At 42.6% G+C, this 16,575-nt stretch overlaps 3 protein-coding genes across 38 annotated transcripts in view; 1 reads left to right on the top strand and 2 right to left on the bottom strand.

Annotated features, from left to right (window-relative positions):
* The window catches only part of LOC110972652 (zinc finger protein OZF-like), a 124,784-nt gene extending 111,854 nt beyond the window's left edge, over positions 1 to 12,930 (bottom strand). For 2 of the 5 annotated variants that reach the window (XR_007938841.1, XM_051941670.1), the window contains exons 1-3: positions 12,757 to 12,923; positions 11,676 to 11,777; positions 6,184 to 7,295 (exon numbers count right to left, since the gene is read on the bottom strand). Coding sequence is in view for 4 of the 5 variants with exons in the window: in XM_051941670.1 (XP_051797630.1) it covers positions 6,184 to 7,295; positions 11,676 to 11,693 (1,130 nt within the window). In the remaining variant the exon portion in view is untranslated. Of the gene's footprint in view, positions 1 to 1,294; positions 5,826 to 6,183; positions 7,296 to 11,675; positions 11,778 to 12,756 lie in introns of those variants that run through there. The other 3 variants (XM_051941668.1, XM_051941669.1, XM_051941667.1) reach the window with 3 other exon arrangements.
* Positions 1 to 16,575, top strand: part of LOC127531769 (zinc finger protein OZF-like) — a 180,895-nt gene that overhangs the window by 126,222 nt on the left and 38,098 nt on the right. The gene's annotated exons all lie outside the window — the stretch shown is intronic.
* LOC127531760 (zinc finger protein OZF-like) overlaps positions 1 to 16,575 on the bottom strand; it is a 188,509-nt gene that overhangs the window by 153,673 nt on the left and 18,261 nt on the right. The window contains exon 5 of one of the 10 annotated variants that reach the window (XR_007938849.1): positions 1,295 to 5,584. The exons of the other annotated variants lie outside the window; for them this stretch is intronic. The gene's annotated coding sequence lies outside the window, so the exon portion shown is untranslated. Of the gene's footprint in view, positions 1 to 1,294; positions 5,585 to 16,575 lie in introns of those variants that run through there. 10 annotated transcript variants of the gene reach the window in all.

The following is a 16,575-nucleotide window of genomic DNA, read 5'->3' as shown; positions in this document are numbered from 1 at the left end:
GTCGACTGGGATTGACTGATGAAAGATAGAGCAAAGCTCTGTAGCAACATTTCTCCAACACAGTGGTAGTACGTTCCCACCCCATTTTGACATTTTATGCAAAGAGGTGAAATTTGAGGTGTAATCTTATGCAAAAAATGAGGAGTATGTTGGAGTCTGTATAAAATACGATACTGGTTTTCTTTAAGTCTATTACAGGTAAAGTTGTTTTTTTTTTGCAGGCATAAATGCATTTGATCAAATTTCCTCACTAAGCTCAGTCCCCATATCTGTCTCCCAGTGAGACCTGGCTATATGAGCCACTTGAGGAGTAATTTCCATTAGTTTTGCATAACGGAGAGAAATACATTTCTTTTGAGGAATAATATTCTCGTTAAATTTGAGAAGAAAATTTTCTAACGGGTCGAGGATTGGTTGGTCGCTTGGAAAAGAGAGCGAGGACTGAACGTAATGTCTCACCTGGAGAAAACCAAAAAAGTCCTGTTGTGGAATTCCAAACCTGTTCTGAATTTGTCTAAAGGACAAAAAGACATTTCTCTCAAAAAAGTTGCATATTAATTTTAACCCTTTGTCGTGCCAATATTTAAATATACCATGGCCCACACCTGGGGGAAATGTTACATTTTTAATAAGCGGTTGCATTACACTTGAAGTTTTTCCATAAAATATGGCACCTAATATTGTGCCAAACTCTAAGTGTAACAGAAAAAATGTCATTATTTTTTACCTCTGGTGGGAGCTTATTCAAATCCAAAGATAAAAGACTCAGCAGTGAGACAGACTCACAGCACCAATCATCCACATGTGAATCAGGTTGGTGCAAACATGAGTGCAACCACCCAGATACAACACGCATGTGACAGGCCCAGTAATAACATTGTGTCGGGGGCGGCATGGCTCAGTGGGTAGAGTGCCCGTCTTGTAACTGGAAGGTTGCCAGTTCGATCCTCGGCCCGTTGAGCTCATGTCGAGGTGTCCCTGAGCAAGACACCTAACCCCTAATTGCTCCTGATGGGTTGTGGTTAGCGCCTTGCATGGCAGCTCCCGCCATCAGTGTGTGAATGTGTGTGTGAATGGGTAAATGTGACATATCATCATGTAAAGCGCTTTGCATAAAAGCACTATATAAATACAACCATTTAACATTGTAAATTGGGTAATGCCTGACCCCCTCTGTCATATGGAAGCTGTAAGACCTTCATCTTCAGTCTAGATTTCTTTCCATGCCATATAAATTTTGACAAGCATTTCTCAATCTCACAAATTGTACTTTTGTTTATTTTGAGAGGCAACATTTGCATAGGATACAGTATCCTGGGAAGAATGTTCATTTTTATCAAACTCACCCTACCTAGTAATGAAAGCGGGAGGTCGAACCACCTATTCAAGTCACTTTTTATTGAGTGTAAAGCCGTCTTAAAATTTAATTTGTACACGTCTGAAATTGTTGCCGAACTTTTTATACCTAAGTATGTAAAACCATCAAGTGACCACCTAAAAGGGAAATTGGTTGGAGGGTCCCAGCTTTTCCTCTGACCGCCTAGCGTAAGGGCCTCTGACTTATCATCATTCATTTTATACCCCGAAATCTGGCCGAATTGATTGATGATGGAGAGTAAAGTTGGTATAGAGGTTTCTGGTTTTGTAATAAATAATATTACATCGTCAGCATAGAGAGATATTTTGTATTCAGTGTTTCCCAATTTAATTCCAGAAATTTCCGGTTGTGTTCTTATAGCTTCTGCCAGTGGTTCCAACGCCAAAGCAAACAAAAGAGGGGAGAGGGGACAGCCCTGACGGGTTCCTCTGCCCAAGGGAAAGCACGCAGATAACGAACCATTCACCAAGATCCTTGCAGTGGGGGCACTATACATTAATTCAACCCATCCCACAAACATGGGGCCGAGATTAAATTTGTTTAAAGTGTTGAATAGGTACCCCCATTCCACCCGGTCAAACACTTTTTCTGCGTCCAGTGAAATTGCTAGTGCTCGAAAATTTGTATTTTGTGAAAATTGAAGAATGTTTAAGAGCCGTCTCACGTTGGAGTAGGAGTACCTATTTTTAACAAAGCCCATATGGTCAGGTTTTATCAGGATTGGTAACACCTCCTCCAACCTCCCAGCTAGAATTTTAGACAAAATTTTACAATCTACTCCAAGTAAACCAATCGGTCTGTAAGATGTGCACATATCTGGGGGTTTATCTTTTTTTAAAATTAGGGAAATATACGCCATATTTAAGGTTGAAGGCAGTGCTCCACTCACAAATGATTCCTTATATACCTTAAGTAAGGGGTCAACAATTTTCTTGGCCATTTTTTTTTTATAAAAATCCGGCCCAAACCCGTCTGGGCCTGGAGCCTTTCCACCTTTCAAAGACTGTATGGCCTCCATGACCTCTTGAGCTGTGATTGGTTTACTCAGCTCTGAACTATGTTGTTCTGATAATCATGGGAGATTAATTTGAAAGATTAAGAAGATCCTCTTTATGCATGTTGTCCTACTCCAAGCGGTATAGGCTTGAAAGCCTACTACCAATTAAGCATATCAGGTGATGTGCATCTCTGTAATGAGAAGAGGTGTGGTCTAATGACATCAACACCCTATATCAGGTGTGCATAATTATTAGGCAACTGCCTTTCCTTTGGCAAAATGGGTCAGAAGAGAGATTTGACAGGCTACGAAAAGTCAAAAATAGTGAGATGTCTTGCAGAGGGATGCAGCACTCTTAAAATTGCCAACCTTTTGAGGCGTGATCATCGAACAATCAAGCATTTCATTCAAAATAGTCAACAGGGTCGCGTGTTGAAAAAACAAGGCGCAAAATAACTGCCCATGAACTGAGGAAAATCAAGCGTGAAGCTGCCAAGATGCCATTTGCCACCATTTTTGCCATATTTCAGAGCTGCAACATCACTGGAGTGTCAAAAAGCACAAGGTGTGCAATACTCAGGGACATGGCCAAGGTAAGAAAGTCTGAAAAACGACCACCACTGAACAAGACACATAAGATAAAACGTCAAGACTGGGCCAAGAAATATCATAAGACTGATTTTTCTAAGGTTTTATGGACTGATGAAATGAGAGTGAGTCTTGATGGGCCAGATGGACGGGCCCGTGGCTGGATCAGTAAAGGGCAGAGAGCTCCACTCCGATACAGACGCCAGCAAGGTGGAGGTGGGGTACTGGTATGGGCTGGTATCATCAAAGATGAGCTTGTGGGACCTTTTCGGGTTGAGGCTGGAGTCAAGGTCAACTCCCAGTCCTACTGCCAGTTTCTGGAAGACACCTTGTTCAAGCAGTGGTACAGGAAGAAGTCAGCATTGTTCAAGAAAAACATAATTTTCATGCAGGACTATGCTCCATCACACGTATCCAAGTACTCCACTGCGTGGCTGGCCAGAAAAGGTCTAAAAGAAGAAAAAATAATGACATGGCCTCCTTGTTCACCTGATCTGAACCCCATAGAGAACCTGTGGTCCCTCATCAAATGTGAGATCTACAGGGAGGGAAAACGGTACACCTCTCTGCACAGTGTCTGGGAGGCTGTGGTTGCTGCTGCGTGCAATGTTGATCGTGAACTGATCAAGACACTGACAGAATCTATGGATGGCAGGCTTTTGAGTGTCCTCGTAAAGAAATGTGACTATATTGGTCACTGATTTGTTTTTGTTTTGTTTTTGAATGCCAGAAATGTATATTTGTAAATTTTGAGTTGTTATATTGGTTTCCCTGGTGAAAATAAATAAGTGAAATGGGTATGTATTTCTTTTTTGTTAAGTTGCCTAATAATTATGCACAGTAATAGTCACCTGCACACACAGATGTCCTCCTAAGATACTGAAACTAAAAAAGCCCCACTCCAACTTCAAAAAAAATATTCAGCTTTTATGAGTCTTTTGTGTTCATTGAGAACATAGTTGTTGTTCAATAATAAAATTAATCCTCAAAAATACAACTTGCCCAATAATTCTGCACACCCTGTATGTGGTCATGGTTTCATGATGCCAATGTCATGGTAATGACTGGATGCAGTAGCCTAGACGCGCTAGACCCAGCTCTTAAGACACAAGGGTCTAGGAGCGCTCGACAGGGAGGGAGGCGGGCCAAAAGGTAGTCTTTCAAATCACTCTGCAGCAATTGGGTAGGTATACAAGCAATCAGCGCAACGAATAGGCTGACGTAGTTCCTAGAGCGCCGGATTGTGGCTAAATCCCGTTAGCTTCCCAACCAGCAGAGCCAACTGGTATATTAAAGGCATTATGGAGGATGTTTTTTTTTTGTTTAATTTGTCTGATTCACATAAAATTAATTTACTGACCTTTAGTGGACTTGTATGTATGGTTTCTAAAAAAATAAAAAGTAAAAATAAATAACTGTGGACATGGCAGGACCTGAAAAACATAAGCCAATCAACGCGCTCGGACCGAGGCGTTTGGTTTGCTCCCTTTCCTGTCAATCAAAAATCTTGCGGCTCAGGGCGAGTTACGTAGATTACGAACGCCTTGGACTTACGCGTTTTCTGTATGTGTTGCTTTGGTATAGCTTCGTAGTTAGGTGGCGACTTGTTTTGCTATTTTTTTTTTACATAATGGCAGATAAAAATCCAGGGGGACCCAGCCGTAAAAGACAACTTCACGAGTCTTACGCAAGTTTCTGGAGGGGGGCATTTCTTCGCAAATGTTAAGAGGGGGAGATTAGAGGGGGGTGAGAGAGAGGTTGTATGTGCGCATGCTACGTTCAAAGTCGTAGGAAATTAAATCTCCTCTAATGCCTTTAAGGATTTGCCATATCCCGTCGGCATAAGTCCAAATACGTCTTTCTTCTCAATGAAACACTTCAGTGCCGTCCTTTGTTTATCTTTCAAGTTGAATTTTAGCTTCAAATCTTTAACGGCTGTGGCCAAAGCTGAGTTGAAAGATAACTGTTTATTGTGCGCCGGTTGTTTCTGTCAGAATCGTCGCGCCTCTGTCGTCACTTAGTTATGCCCGCCTTCTGACTCTACACTTCATGGTGATTGGTCCGGTCAGTTTTAGGAGAATCCAACCTTGAGCCTTATGGAGGGTAACTAGACCCACCCTGACAGAGAATTAAATTCTTTGCCGTGGGTTGTCTAGCGCGGCTAGACTATGGATGCAGCTAATTTACAAACAAATAATTCTAAACTACATGTCAGCTTTCAAAGATTGGACTTTTCATAGAACACTTCATGTTTTTATATTTCAACTCACACATATTCTGAGATTATTTGATCTACTTGGATAGATATAGATAGATAGATATCCTATGGCCAGTAATCTCCTAAATTAATTATGATTAATCATCAGAGAATCACTGAACCAGCTCTGCATCTAACGGGTTCCTGCAGCCCAGAGGGATCTGACGAACCATTAAGCTGGCAATCCAGGAAATTTGCCCTGCTGCTCACTGCCTCCATCCAGACGTCTATCCCTCTACCATGGATAATTCATTTAACTGAGTAACCACTTTGAATGGTTTGATTAATCTACCAGTCATGTCTGTTAACGACAGCTTTCCTCTTAATGGATTTTACAACGAAGACACCAAACAAGAAATTAGACCTGAATTCTGTGAAGCCGGATGTCAAGGACTAAGTTTGTGGAGGACTTCATGAACTTTTACTGAACTCTGCATGGAGAAATCTTCTTGGCAGGGGTTCAGTCTGTGTCCAGTGTGCATACGCTGGTGTCGTTGTAGGGTTCCTTGTTGGTTGGACGTTGGTCCAGACTGGTCAAAGCAGCACTGTTCACCATTGGCAGAGTGCTGACAAGTCTAAGAGTTTTGTCCATCTGTTCCGTTCTGCTTGGAAAACAAACACACAAACGTCAGTGTTTCCTGCAGCATTGAAGAACTGATGCCTTGCCTGAGATAGAGAGCCCCCCAAATGACATCTGAAGACACTTTTACCTGTTGGAATTTAGCATTCAGTTGTCTGATTACGTCAGAATTCCTAATCTAACCTACATCCCCAGATTAACCTGGACCAGATTTCTGTGTCAAAACGAATACAGGTTAGACTGAATGATAGCTGAAAATGTGTAAACAGAATTCAACTGACCACAGTTGTTCAAAAATGTTTTGAAACAATTTTGCAGCAGTAGCCAAAATTATCCAATACATAATTGTGTTCACACTGTGACTGAGACCAGTCTTTACATACCTCACTCTGACACTGGTTGCTTTCTTTCGGGTGTTGATCTGCTGGTGTCGTTTCAGGGAAGCCAAGGTTGTAAAAGTATCCTTACACTTGTCACATCTGTATGGTCTCTCCCCAGTGTGGACACGTTGGTGAATTTTGAGGTCTGCAATGTAGCTGTAGCGTTTCCCACACTCATCACAAAGGTATGGTTTAACCCCAGTGTGGGTCACTTCATGAGCTTTTAACTGTGAGTACAATACAAATGGTTCACCACAGTGATCACATACGTACACATCATGTCCAGTGTGGACGCGTTGGTGACATTTTAAGCTTTGTTGGTGCTTGAAAGTTTTTTCACAGGAGTCACAGTGGTACCGCTTTCTACCAGAATGGGGGCATTGATGGATCAACAACTGTTCATGATGAGTAAAGGTTTTCACACACTGATCACAGTTGAATGGTTTAACCCCACTGTGAATGAGTTGATGATTTTTCAAGTGACTCTTCTGAGTAAAAGCCTTTCCACACTGATCGCAGCTGAATGGTTTAACTCCACTGTGCATGAGTTGATGTTTTGCTAGATGAATCTTCTGAGTAAAAGCCTTTCCACACTGATCACAGCCAAATGGTTTCACTCCACTGTGCATGAGTTGATGTCTTTTTAGGTGACTCTTCTTAGTAAAACCCTTTCCACACTGATCACAGCCAAACAATTTCACTCCACTGTGAATGAGTTGATGATTTAATAGCATACTCATGTGAGTAAAAGCCTTTCCACACTGATCACAGCTGAATGGTTTAACTCCACTGTGAATGAGTTGATGTCTTTTTAAGTGACTCTTCAGAGTAAAAGCCTTTCCACACTGATTACAGTTGAATGGTTTAACTCCACTGTGAATGAGTTGATGTCTTTTTAAGTGACTCTTCAGAGTAAAAGTCTTTCCACACTGATCACAGCTGAATGGTTTGTCCACAGTGTGAACATGTTTGTGAATTCTTCGTTCTGTTGCTGTGATAAAAGTCTTGCCACATTGCTCACAACTGAGTGATTCATCTCTTTTTGCCGTTGTTGCCGAACCATCCTTATCCTCCTCAGAGATCCGACATCTCACTCCATTGCTGTGTTTACATTTCTGTAGCAAAAGACAAAGAAAAACAGAGGCAGTGATGGAAGAGCAATCATGAAAAAAATGTAACCTAAAAGTCTCAATTCCATGTAGTTGGATATGAGGCTGAAACAAGATCAAGAGTCTGCAGACATGCTAGCATCTTTGTCATTAGAAACCTAGAAATCCATCCATCCATCCATCCATTTTCCTCCGCTTATCCGGGGCCGGGTCGTGGGGGCAGCAGGCCAAGCAGGTCGTTCCAGACGTCCCTCCCCCCAGCGACGCTTTCCAGCTCTTCCTGGGGGATCCCGAGGCGTTCCCAGGCCAGACGAGATATATAATCTCTCCAGCGAGTTCTGGGTCTGCCCCGGGGTCTCCTCCCAGACGGACGTTGCTCGGAAAACCTCCAGAGGAAGTCTCCCTGGAGGCATCCGAATCAGGTGGCCAAACCACCTCAACTGGCTCCTTTCGATGCGAAGGAGCAGCGGCTCTACTCCGAGCTCCCTCCGGACGTCTGAGCTCCTCACCCTATCTCTAAGGCTGAGCCCAGCCACCCTACGGAGGAAGCTCATTTCGGCCGCTTGTATCCGCGATCTTGTTCTTTCGGTTACTACCCAAAGCTCATGACCATAGGTGAGGGTTGGAACGTAGATGGACTGGTAAATCGAGAGCTTCGCCTTACGGCTCAGCTCCCTCTTCACCACGACGGTTCGGTACAACGCCCGCATTACTGCAGACGCCGCACCAATCCGCCTGTCCATCTCTCGCTCCATTTTCCCCATCACTCGTGAACAAGATCCCAAGATACTTAAACTCCTTCGCTTGGGGAAGCAACTCCCCCCTAACCCGGAGGAAGCACTCCACCGGTTTCCGGCAGAGAACCATGGCCTCGGACTTGGAGGTGCTGACCCGCATCCCTGCCGCTTCACACTCGGCTGCAAACCGCTCCAGTGCGTGCCGGAGGTCATGGTCTGAGGATGCCAACAAAACCACATCATCCGCAAAACGCAGAGAAGCGATCCTGAGGCTCCCAAACCGAAAACCCTCCCCACCACGACTGCGCCTTGAAATCCTGTCCATGAAAACCACAAACAGGATTGGAGACAAGGGGCAGCCCTCGGGGAGTCCAACACCCACCGGAAACGTGTCTGACTTAATGCCGAGTATGCGGACACAGCTCTCACTTTGGTTGTACAGGGACCGAACGGCCCGTAACAACGAGCCTCGGACCCCATACTACCGTAGTGTCCCCCACAAAGCCCCTCGGGGGACACGTTCGTAGGCCTTCTCCAGATCAACAAAACACATGTAGACTAGCAGGTCACACTCCCATGACCCCCACAGCAGCTCCGCAAGGGTAAAGAGCTGGTCCGCTGTTCCACGACCGGGACGGAAACCTAGAAATGTGTCAACAAAACTATTTTCACAGGCCGATAGTTTTCAGCTTTCTGCACAGTAGTTTTAGAATATCGGGTAGTAAAATCTGTCGATCACCGTGAAAAGCAAAGCAGAGCTGGGACTGATGGGATTGTACCACCAGGATCTCTTGATCCCCAGACTTTCCGTTAAGTTACATTACTGGAGAAATGTACAATATGAAAAGCATACAACATCAATGTCCAGATTTAGGTATTAATGGCAGCAGGGTCAATTCAGACCACCAACATTTTCTAGTTTCTCCTAGGGGATCAGATGTTGATACCAGTCCAGGAAAGATCTGTAATTCTGCCACTGAATTCTGGATTTGACCCCAACGACCCGGGCAATTTGTTGTGCAGCAGTTACACAAGCATTCACCATCAAACAACAAAAGCAACAAAACAGTAAAAGAGTTAAAGGAATAGCAACAATTAAAAGGAAATGTTCTAAAAATGTAAAAAAAAAACAGTAAAACAATTAAAAGCAAAATAAAAGCCATTTAAAGAAAAATCTAACAAAACATAAGACAGACAGGGACATCGGCAGCAATCTTGGTCATTTAGTCAGACGTAGTCAAAGTTTTCAATAAATGGCCACCGATGTAATCAGGTAGAGGACTTTTCTTTGGTCTGCACTGTTTGAGACACCAGATTACATTGCCCACATCAAGGAAGGGATTCTGTGGAGAGGCTGACATGAGACAGTTTTTAGTCTCAGCATGTTTAGCCCTAAAATCATGGGAGTCAAACCTGACATAAAAACTGCTTAGACTTTGAGCCAGCTCTAAATCAGAATTATAACCACTGAGCTGAACTCTCTCACTGACACATTAATGAGTCCCAGTGATCAGATTCATGCTGTCCCAGACTGAACTGAGGTTGTTCATTTTGAGCTGAGACTCAAGTTTGTCATTGTATTGTCTTTTGTGGGTCCTGATCTCCTACTTTATTTCCTTCTGTCGGTTATACAGATTTAGTGCATTTCCTTCTCTGAAGACTGTTTTCTTTCTGTACAGTAGGTCTTTAAGATTCTTAGAAAGCCATGGCTTAGTGTTTGGATATAGTTTTACTGTTTTTTCAGGAATAACACTGGTTTCACAGTCTGTGACCCAGCTGCTCACAACATCAGTCGGTTCATCAATATCAGCTGAGGACTCCTTAAACACGTCCCAGTCAGTAACCTCCAGACATCCCTGCAGAGTGTGACAAACTTTCACTCTGATGTTCTGCACTTTGCCTTGCTTCAGTACAGTGGTAGACAGGGATAAGGAGGATGCAGTTGTGGTCAGAGGAACCCAGAGGAGAAGCACCTTTCACATTGTTGTAACAGATCAAAGATTTTGTCTCATGATTGTGAAGAAAGTAATAAAAATTCCATAGATATAAATACAAACTAGATGCCTCGCCGGCCAATGAGCGATGCGTCAGTGCGCCGCCATCTTGGAACGGGAGCAAGTGGGAGTTAATAAACCATGATAAGCGTGTTTATCACACAAAGATTGACAACAAATCTCAAAATGCCACAGTCTTGTGCGGCCTGGGGCTGTACAATACAACGCAACCCAAACACAAGGGCACAAGGAATCACATTCCACAAGTGAGTATGTCCTTTCCATTGAACTTTTCACAGATTTCACCAGATGTTTGCACCAACATACAATTCCATAATTGTTATTCATGTGCTCTTCAAACAATAGTTTGTGTTTGTAGATGTAGCCCTGATGTGGTGATATCTTTGGAGAAGTGCACACAGAGATGGCAAATTGGGTTTCAGAAATAAACTCATACTGAAATTAGAAAAGGATATATTGTTTTTGATGAGCAGTTAATGAAATCAATATTATATCTAGCTTTTTTATGCACGCATGGAACACAAGTAAATTGAAGAATTTAGGCAGGGTTTCAACTTTGTGCCAGCTTTGAAAATTCTTTCGTAGTAAAGCACTGAAAATGAGAAAAGAGAAAAACCCTCAGAATTTTTATTAACTTAATATTAACCTTCAACGTAATTTCAAGATAATTGTTCAAAGATGTTAATCCCATATGGAAATGCGGCACAAAAAAGGAATAATAAGTAGACTAAATAAATAAAACTTAGAAGCTGCTTATCATGGTGATCAGAGAAACCTGACATCACAACAGGTCAACACAACAAACAGTTGCAGGAAAAGGGTCCCTAAAACTTGTTGTGCTCATTGACACCCTCTCCTTGGGAGTGTAATCAAAAGGCGACATCGCAAGCTTTCAAATGAGCCATACCATGTCGAAATCTATGCGTTACAAGGAAAGTTATGACCGGAAAACTGTGGCTGTGTAATGGTCTTGCATGTACCAGACGTTGGTTGTTTACAACTTCACTCCCGTTCCAAGATGGCGGCCAGTTGACGAATGGCCAGCCTATGCTGGACAGTGGCGCGAGGCTTCTATGATTTCTATGAAAAATTCTTTAAAAAAAAATCTCTTTCGTTACTCTGGAATTTAAATATAATTTTGGTCATCTTAACCGACATAAAACAGGAGAAGCATTGCCAGATTTAATGTCAGATCATGTACATTAAAAAAAGGGTTATGTGTCGTTTATACAGTGTAAGTAAACTTCTGGGTTCAACTGTCTGAATTTCTTGAGAAGGAAAAGGCTGGTAAACTCACAATGCTCAAAAGTATTATTCTCTACCAAAGAAAATGCTGCTCTTTACCTTCCTGAACAACTTGCTTGAAAAACAAGACTTTTCTTCCGTTACTTATCTTCATCACCATGTAAGACATTTTCAGAAAGTATGATCAGCAGCTAGTTCAGCCTCAAACAAAAAACAAGCAGCTTCCTAGCAGTCCACCATTATATCCTCAGTACAGCTGCTTCTGCAGAGCTACATCTCTCCAGCCAACGTCACCTGGCTTTGGTCGGCCCATCTAACCAACTGGAGCAACTTTAGACATTTGAAAGAACAAATGAATGAGAATAATGTTACAGTGGTATGTTTCTCACTTTGTGTGAAGAATCCATGTTTCCTCCGTTGTTGAGCTCAGACTAAATGTCTGCCAACATTCCTCTGCTCCTCCGTCAGACTCTCCTCCTCCTGCCAATCACCTGTCACATCAAACATCTTCATTAGGATACCACTCTATACACAAGTGTCAGAGTGTCCCATATGTTCATCAGCCGACACAGAGGACACATTTCAACTCAATACTTCACTTTTAGCTCTTTACAATTTCAATGTGAATCGCCCAAATTCGATGAGAAAAAAAATATGGGGTGTAAGGGGTATCGGGTTGGATCGCACGTAGTTGTCAACGGTGCGCTGGCAAAAGCACGAGTTGGAAACAACGATTGGAGAGCATTATCGAAAGTTAGATGTAGCTGGGAAAGCGAGGTGCATGGTGTGCGACGATGAGACAAAATACAGCGACAGAGGATGCCAAGCGCTGATAGACCACATGAAAACGAAAAATCATGCCAGGAAATTGTACAAAAAGCGCTCTAACCACCAAATGCCCAGCAATTTTTTCACCCGGCGGAGGGAAGAGACGCGACAACAGGACCAAACATACGGGATCAGTAGTGTGTACCTGCAACAACCCAGTGGCATTGCCCCACAAGTTCCTCAACAGAAGAGGCTCACTCCCATGGTCGATCGGAAAGCACACATAGTGATGACTTCATGTGGCTCATTCAAATTTGAATCCAGTATAAATATTTGGTTTCATCACATTAACATGACTTTGTGCTGTTTTTGGGGGGTGCCTAGAAGGTCCCATACAGACATTTTTTGAGCCTTCATGTTTAAAGAATTCTTGGTGTCAGAGTTCACCAGAATGCACCATTTCAGCCTTTAAATTTCAAAGGTTTCTTGGAAGGGAGGGGGGCCCCTGCCCCGGTCGCTCCGCTCCCTCGCTTCCAGGGATTCACTTATTTGGTAATTTCCCAATGACATGCCTGTGTTTAAAGGCAGCTCTCACTCTCTGTTCTTTGCACAGGGTGGCTAATGCTAATGCTAACACAGACTGCAGCGGCACACATCGGCAGCTTAAACAGTCTTTTAGAGTCTCCAGAATTCTGCTCTTACCGGCTGCAACCCGGATTTTGGAGATGAAGGCAATCCTGCACAGTTTGTCGCAGATCTTGATGCTTTCCCAACAGAAACTCACGGCCACTTTGTTTGAACACGGTCTTTCATTCTCAGCTCCTCCTCAGTGCTGCGTGTGTCCCCTTTTTTGCCGCCGGTGACAAACCTGCAGCCGCAGATTGGTTCCGCCCCAGCTGATTGTCGGACCTGTGCGTAAATACTTCTCCTTTGAGTTTTCAGCTCCTTCCAGTTTGACTTGACACATAGACTGCTTTGCACTCTGTGTCACCTGTACCTTCAGAGCTCTGAATAAAAGAACAAAAGATTTATTGCAAAGAACAAAAAGGTTTTGCCTCCACAGCAGCTTGTTATGAAAATGATTGTATTTGATGATTGAATGTTCTTATTCATTGTAATACTGTGTGATGTGAGCTAAAAGAGGAACAAGGACACGAGCTATCATCAATATTATTTCATCTTACATGTCTAATTTTTAAAAAATGACATTATATAAATATGCACTACTGTTCAAAAGTTTGAGGTCACTTAGAAATGTCCTTTTTCCGGAGTCACGTGAGGCGGTGGGTGAAGATGGCTGCCTGAGCCGGAGCTCCAATTAGCATAAAAAAAATATCCTCTATAATCATTTCTTATTACAGTTATAGAACCGTTAGCCTAGCCGCGCTAGACAACCCACGGCAACGAATTTAATTCTCTGCCAGGGTGGGTCTCGTTACCCTCCATAAGGCTCGAGGCTGGATTCTCCTAAAACTGGCCGGACCAATCACCATGAAGTGTAGAGTCAGAAGGCGGGCGTAACTAAGTGACGACAGAGGCGCGACGATTCTGACAGAAACAACCGGCGCACAATAAACAGTTATCTTTGGACTCGGCTTTGGCCACAGCCCTTAAAGATTTGAAGCTAAAATTCAACTTGAAAGATAAACAAAGGACGGCACTGAAGTGTTTCATTGAGAAGAAAGACGTATTTGGACTTATGCCGACAGGATATGGCAAATCCTTAATATACCAGTTGGCTCCGCTGGTTGAGAAGCTAATGGGACTTAGCCACAATCCGCCGGCGCTCTCGGAACTACGTCAGCCTATTCGTTGCACTGATTGGTTGTATACCTACCCAATTGCTGCAGAGTGATTTGATAGACAACCTTTTAGCCCGCCTCCCTCCCTGTCGAGCGGTCCTCGACCCTTGTGCCTTCAGAACATGGGTCTCGCTATAGAACCGTGTCTTGAACATAGAAACTCTCTTGATTTATCAGAATGGCGAAGCATCATTTGAAGAAACATTTGAGGTCTCAAAACCCACAGAATGATGGTTCAGTTCAGTTCAGTTCAGTCCAGTTCATTTAAAAGGACAATGTGCAGTCACATTAAAAAGATGCCTGCATCAGATTTAGCACAGAGCTAATTTCCATCTGCAGTCCTTTGCACAATAAAAATACATAACACTGACGTCATAAAGATGGCATACAATATAGAATACAATACAAATATTACATTAAAAACACATAAAATTCATAAAAAATACACATAAAATTCATAAAAATCAAAAATACACAGAAAATGCAGAATAGTCAAAGCGTAAGATAATAATGTGCAACAGCTTTACTGTTACTGTCTGCTCCATATTTTAGTGAGTGCAAAACTGATGCTCTAAAAGCCAATTTTTGACCTCACGTGAAAAGTTTAGTTCATCGTTATTCTTTAGATTGTCAGGGAGCTTGTTCCATTCATTAGTAGCTTTAACAGAAAAGGCTGACCTTGAATAGGCAGACTTTCTATTAGGAACACTGCAGTCTCCCCGTGATACAGAACCCAAGACGGTAGTTGTTTTTTGAGAGCGAAGTCGTACATATGTTCTTAAAGGTGGTGGGGCAGCATTATGTATAATTTTATGTCCCAAGCGGATGTCTGAGTATCTGATCAAATTGTCGAAACTAAGTAAATTATATTTTTCGAGTATATTACAGTGATGGTATCGCAAAGATTTTTTTATCAAGGATTTTCAAGGCCTGATTATGTAGCGATCTAAGCGGTTTTAAAGCAGTTTGACTAGCTTGAGACCATGACGACATATAGTACAGAATATGCGAAATGATCACTGCATTGAAATAAGATTTTGCCGCTTCTAATGATAAAGAACTTCTGATGTCACGGAAGTTGAAAATGCTATATAGGGTTAGCCGTCAGTGCCGTCAATGCTAAATACAATCAACACCTTTTCAAACTTCTCAGGATACAAGGTAAATTGGGATAAATCAGAGGCTCTGCCCTGAACAAAGTTTTGTCCCACTCCACTCTTCTGTGCTGGTGGAGTCAGATAGCACAAACAGGGCATTAGATACCTCGGTGTTCTCTTCCCCCTGTATTTGATGATATTATTTAAGTAAACTTTGATCCTCTCATAGCTAGGGCTGGGCGATATGACCTAAATTTTATATCCCGATGTAGCTTATTTTATATCCCAATACGATATACATCACAATATAGCATTTTTTTTGTAAATTCAATGAATGAATGAATGGGACTGGGCAGTGGCATACCTTACAAAGTACGGTAGTCTGATCCTTGTAGGTCTTTTTAAATCCAAACCACCACCATAAGACAGAAGTTCCCCCTCTTAGTGAGTATAAAACACCCAAAATATTTTTTGGAATGAGAGGCTAAATGCTGTGGATTATTTTAGTATGACAGTAAAGAACACATTTATATTCATTTATATTCCGCTCCGTAAGTCTGGATGGGATCTGTAGTGACTTTGTGCATGTGCGATTCATCTGCCGTCTGGTCGCTGAGTGATGTGTCCTCTAATCAGACACTGGGACTGCTGTGGGGTTACTGGACTGACAGCCTGTGCTCTGGGAGGAGGAGACACTCACAGCAGCACCTGCTGCTTGTTGAGGACAGTAACTGCAGAATGATCCGAGTTTTCCTGTCAGAGTCTCCAAAACGGCACAAAAAGTCGCTAGATTTGTCGCTAGTCGCTAGGACGCTTTGGAAAGTCGCTAGATTTAGAGAGAAAGTCACTAAGTTGGCAACACTGCCACTGCCGCGTACCTGGGCTTGCCGTAAGGCCCGTCGGTGACGTAAAATACTGCCGTAAAGCGTGTTTTGCGACACTGTGATATAAACGATAGGATCTTCACATAAAATGATAGACATTTTCTATCGTCCAGCCCTACTCATAGCGAAGCTGAGTATTGAAAATTTTGCAAAAATGTTGGAAAAGTGGAAGTTTTCACTGCTAAAATATTGCTGTTTTTCCACATTTTGAAACTATAAAATGGGTTAATTTGACCTGCAGGACGACACGAGGGTTAAAAGAAGAACATTTCAAAATGTTTTGACTGGCCAGGCAATTAAAGATGCATTGCCTTAAAACAAGTCCTGCCACCTGCTGAAATGTCTCTTGTGAAGTGAATTTACCTGAAATCAAGCGGGATGAGACATTCTGACTAAAAATAGGGCAAATAGACTTGGTAAGATTTTGAGTTTTTGCAGTGTACACTCAAGGAGTAAAGCACTGGAGCAGATTTTCACCACTATAAACACTAAGTCAGCCTCACACTTTTGCAGAACAACACACACAGTGATTTAGCAAACACGAAACACACGTGTTACATTAGACACAGAAGTCTATCATGATGTCACTTCCTTTCAGTTCCAAAGCACTGACTGATAAATCAACACACCTATGAGCCAGTTGGTTAAACACACACATGAAACACATGAATGCTTTATTGTAGACACACCAATCAGGTTTGAGCTCGAGAAAACCACCGTCATGCAAATATGGACCCT

Source organism: Acanthochromis polyacanthus, chromosome 22 (assembly GCF_021347895.1).
Source record: "Acanthochromis polyacanthus isolate Apoly-LR-REF ecotype Palm Island chromosome 22, KAUST_Apoly_ChrSc, whole genome shotgun sequence".
Lineage (NCBI taxonomy): Eukaryota > Metazoa > Chordata > Actinopteri > Pomacentridae > Acanthochromis > Acanthochromis polyacanthus.
This window is presented reverse-complemented; position numbering and strand designations above follow the sequence as displayed.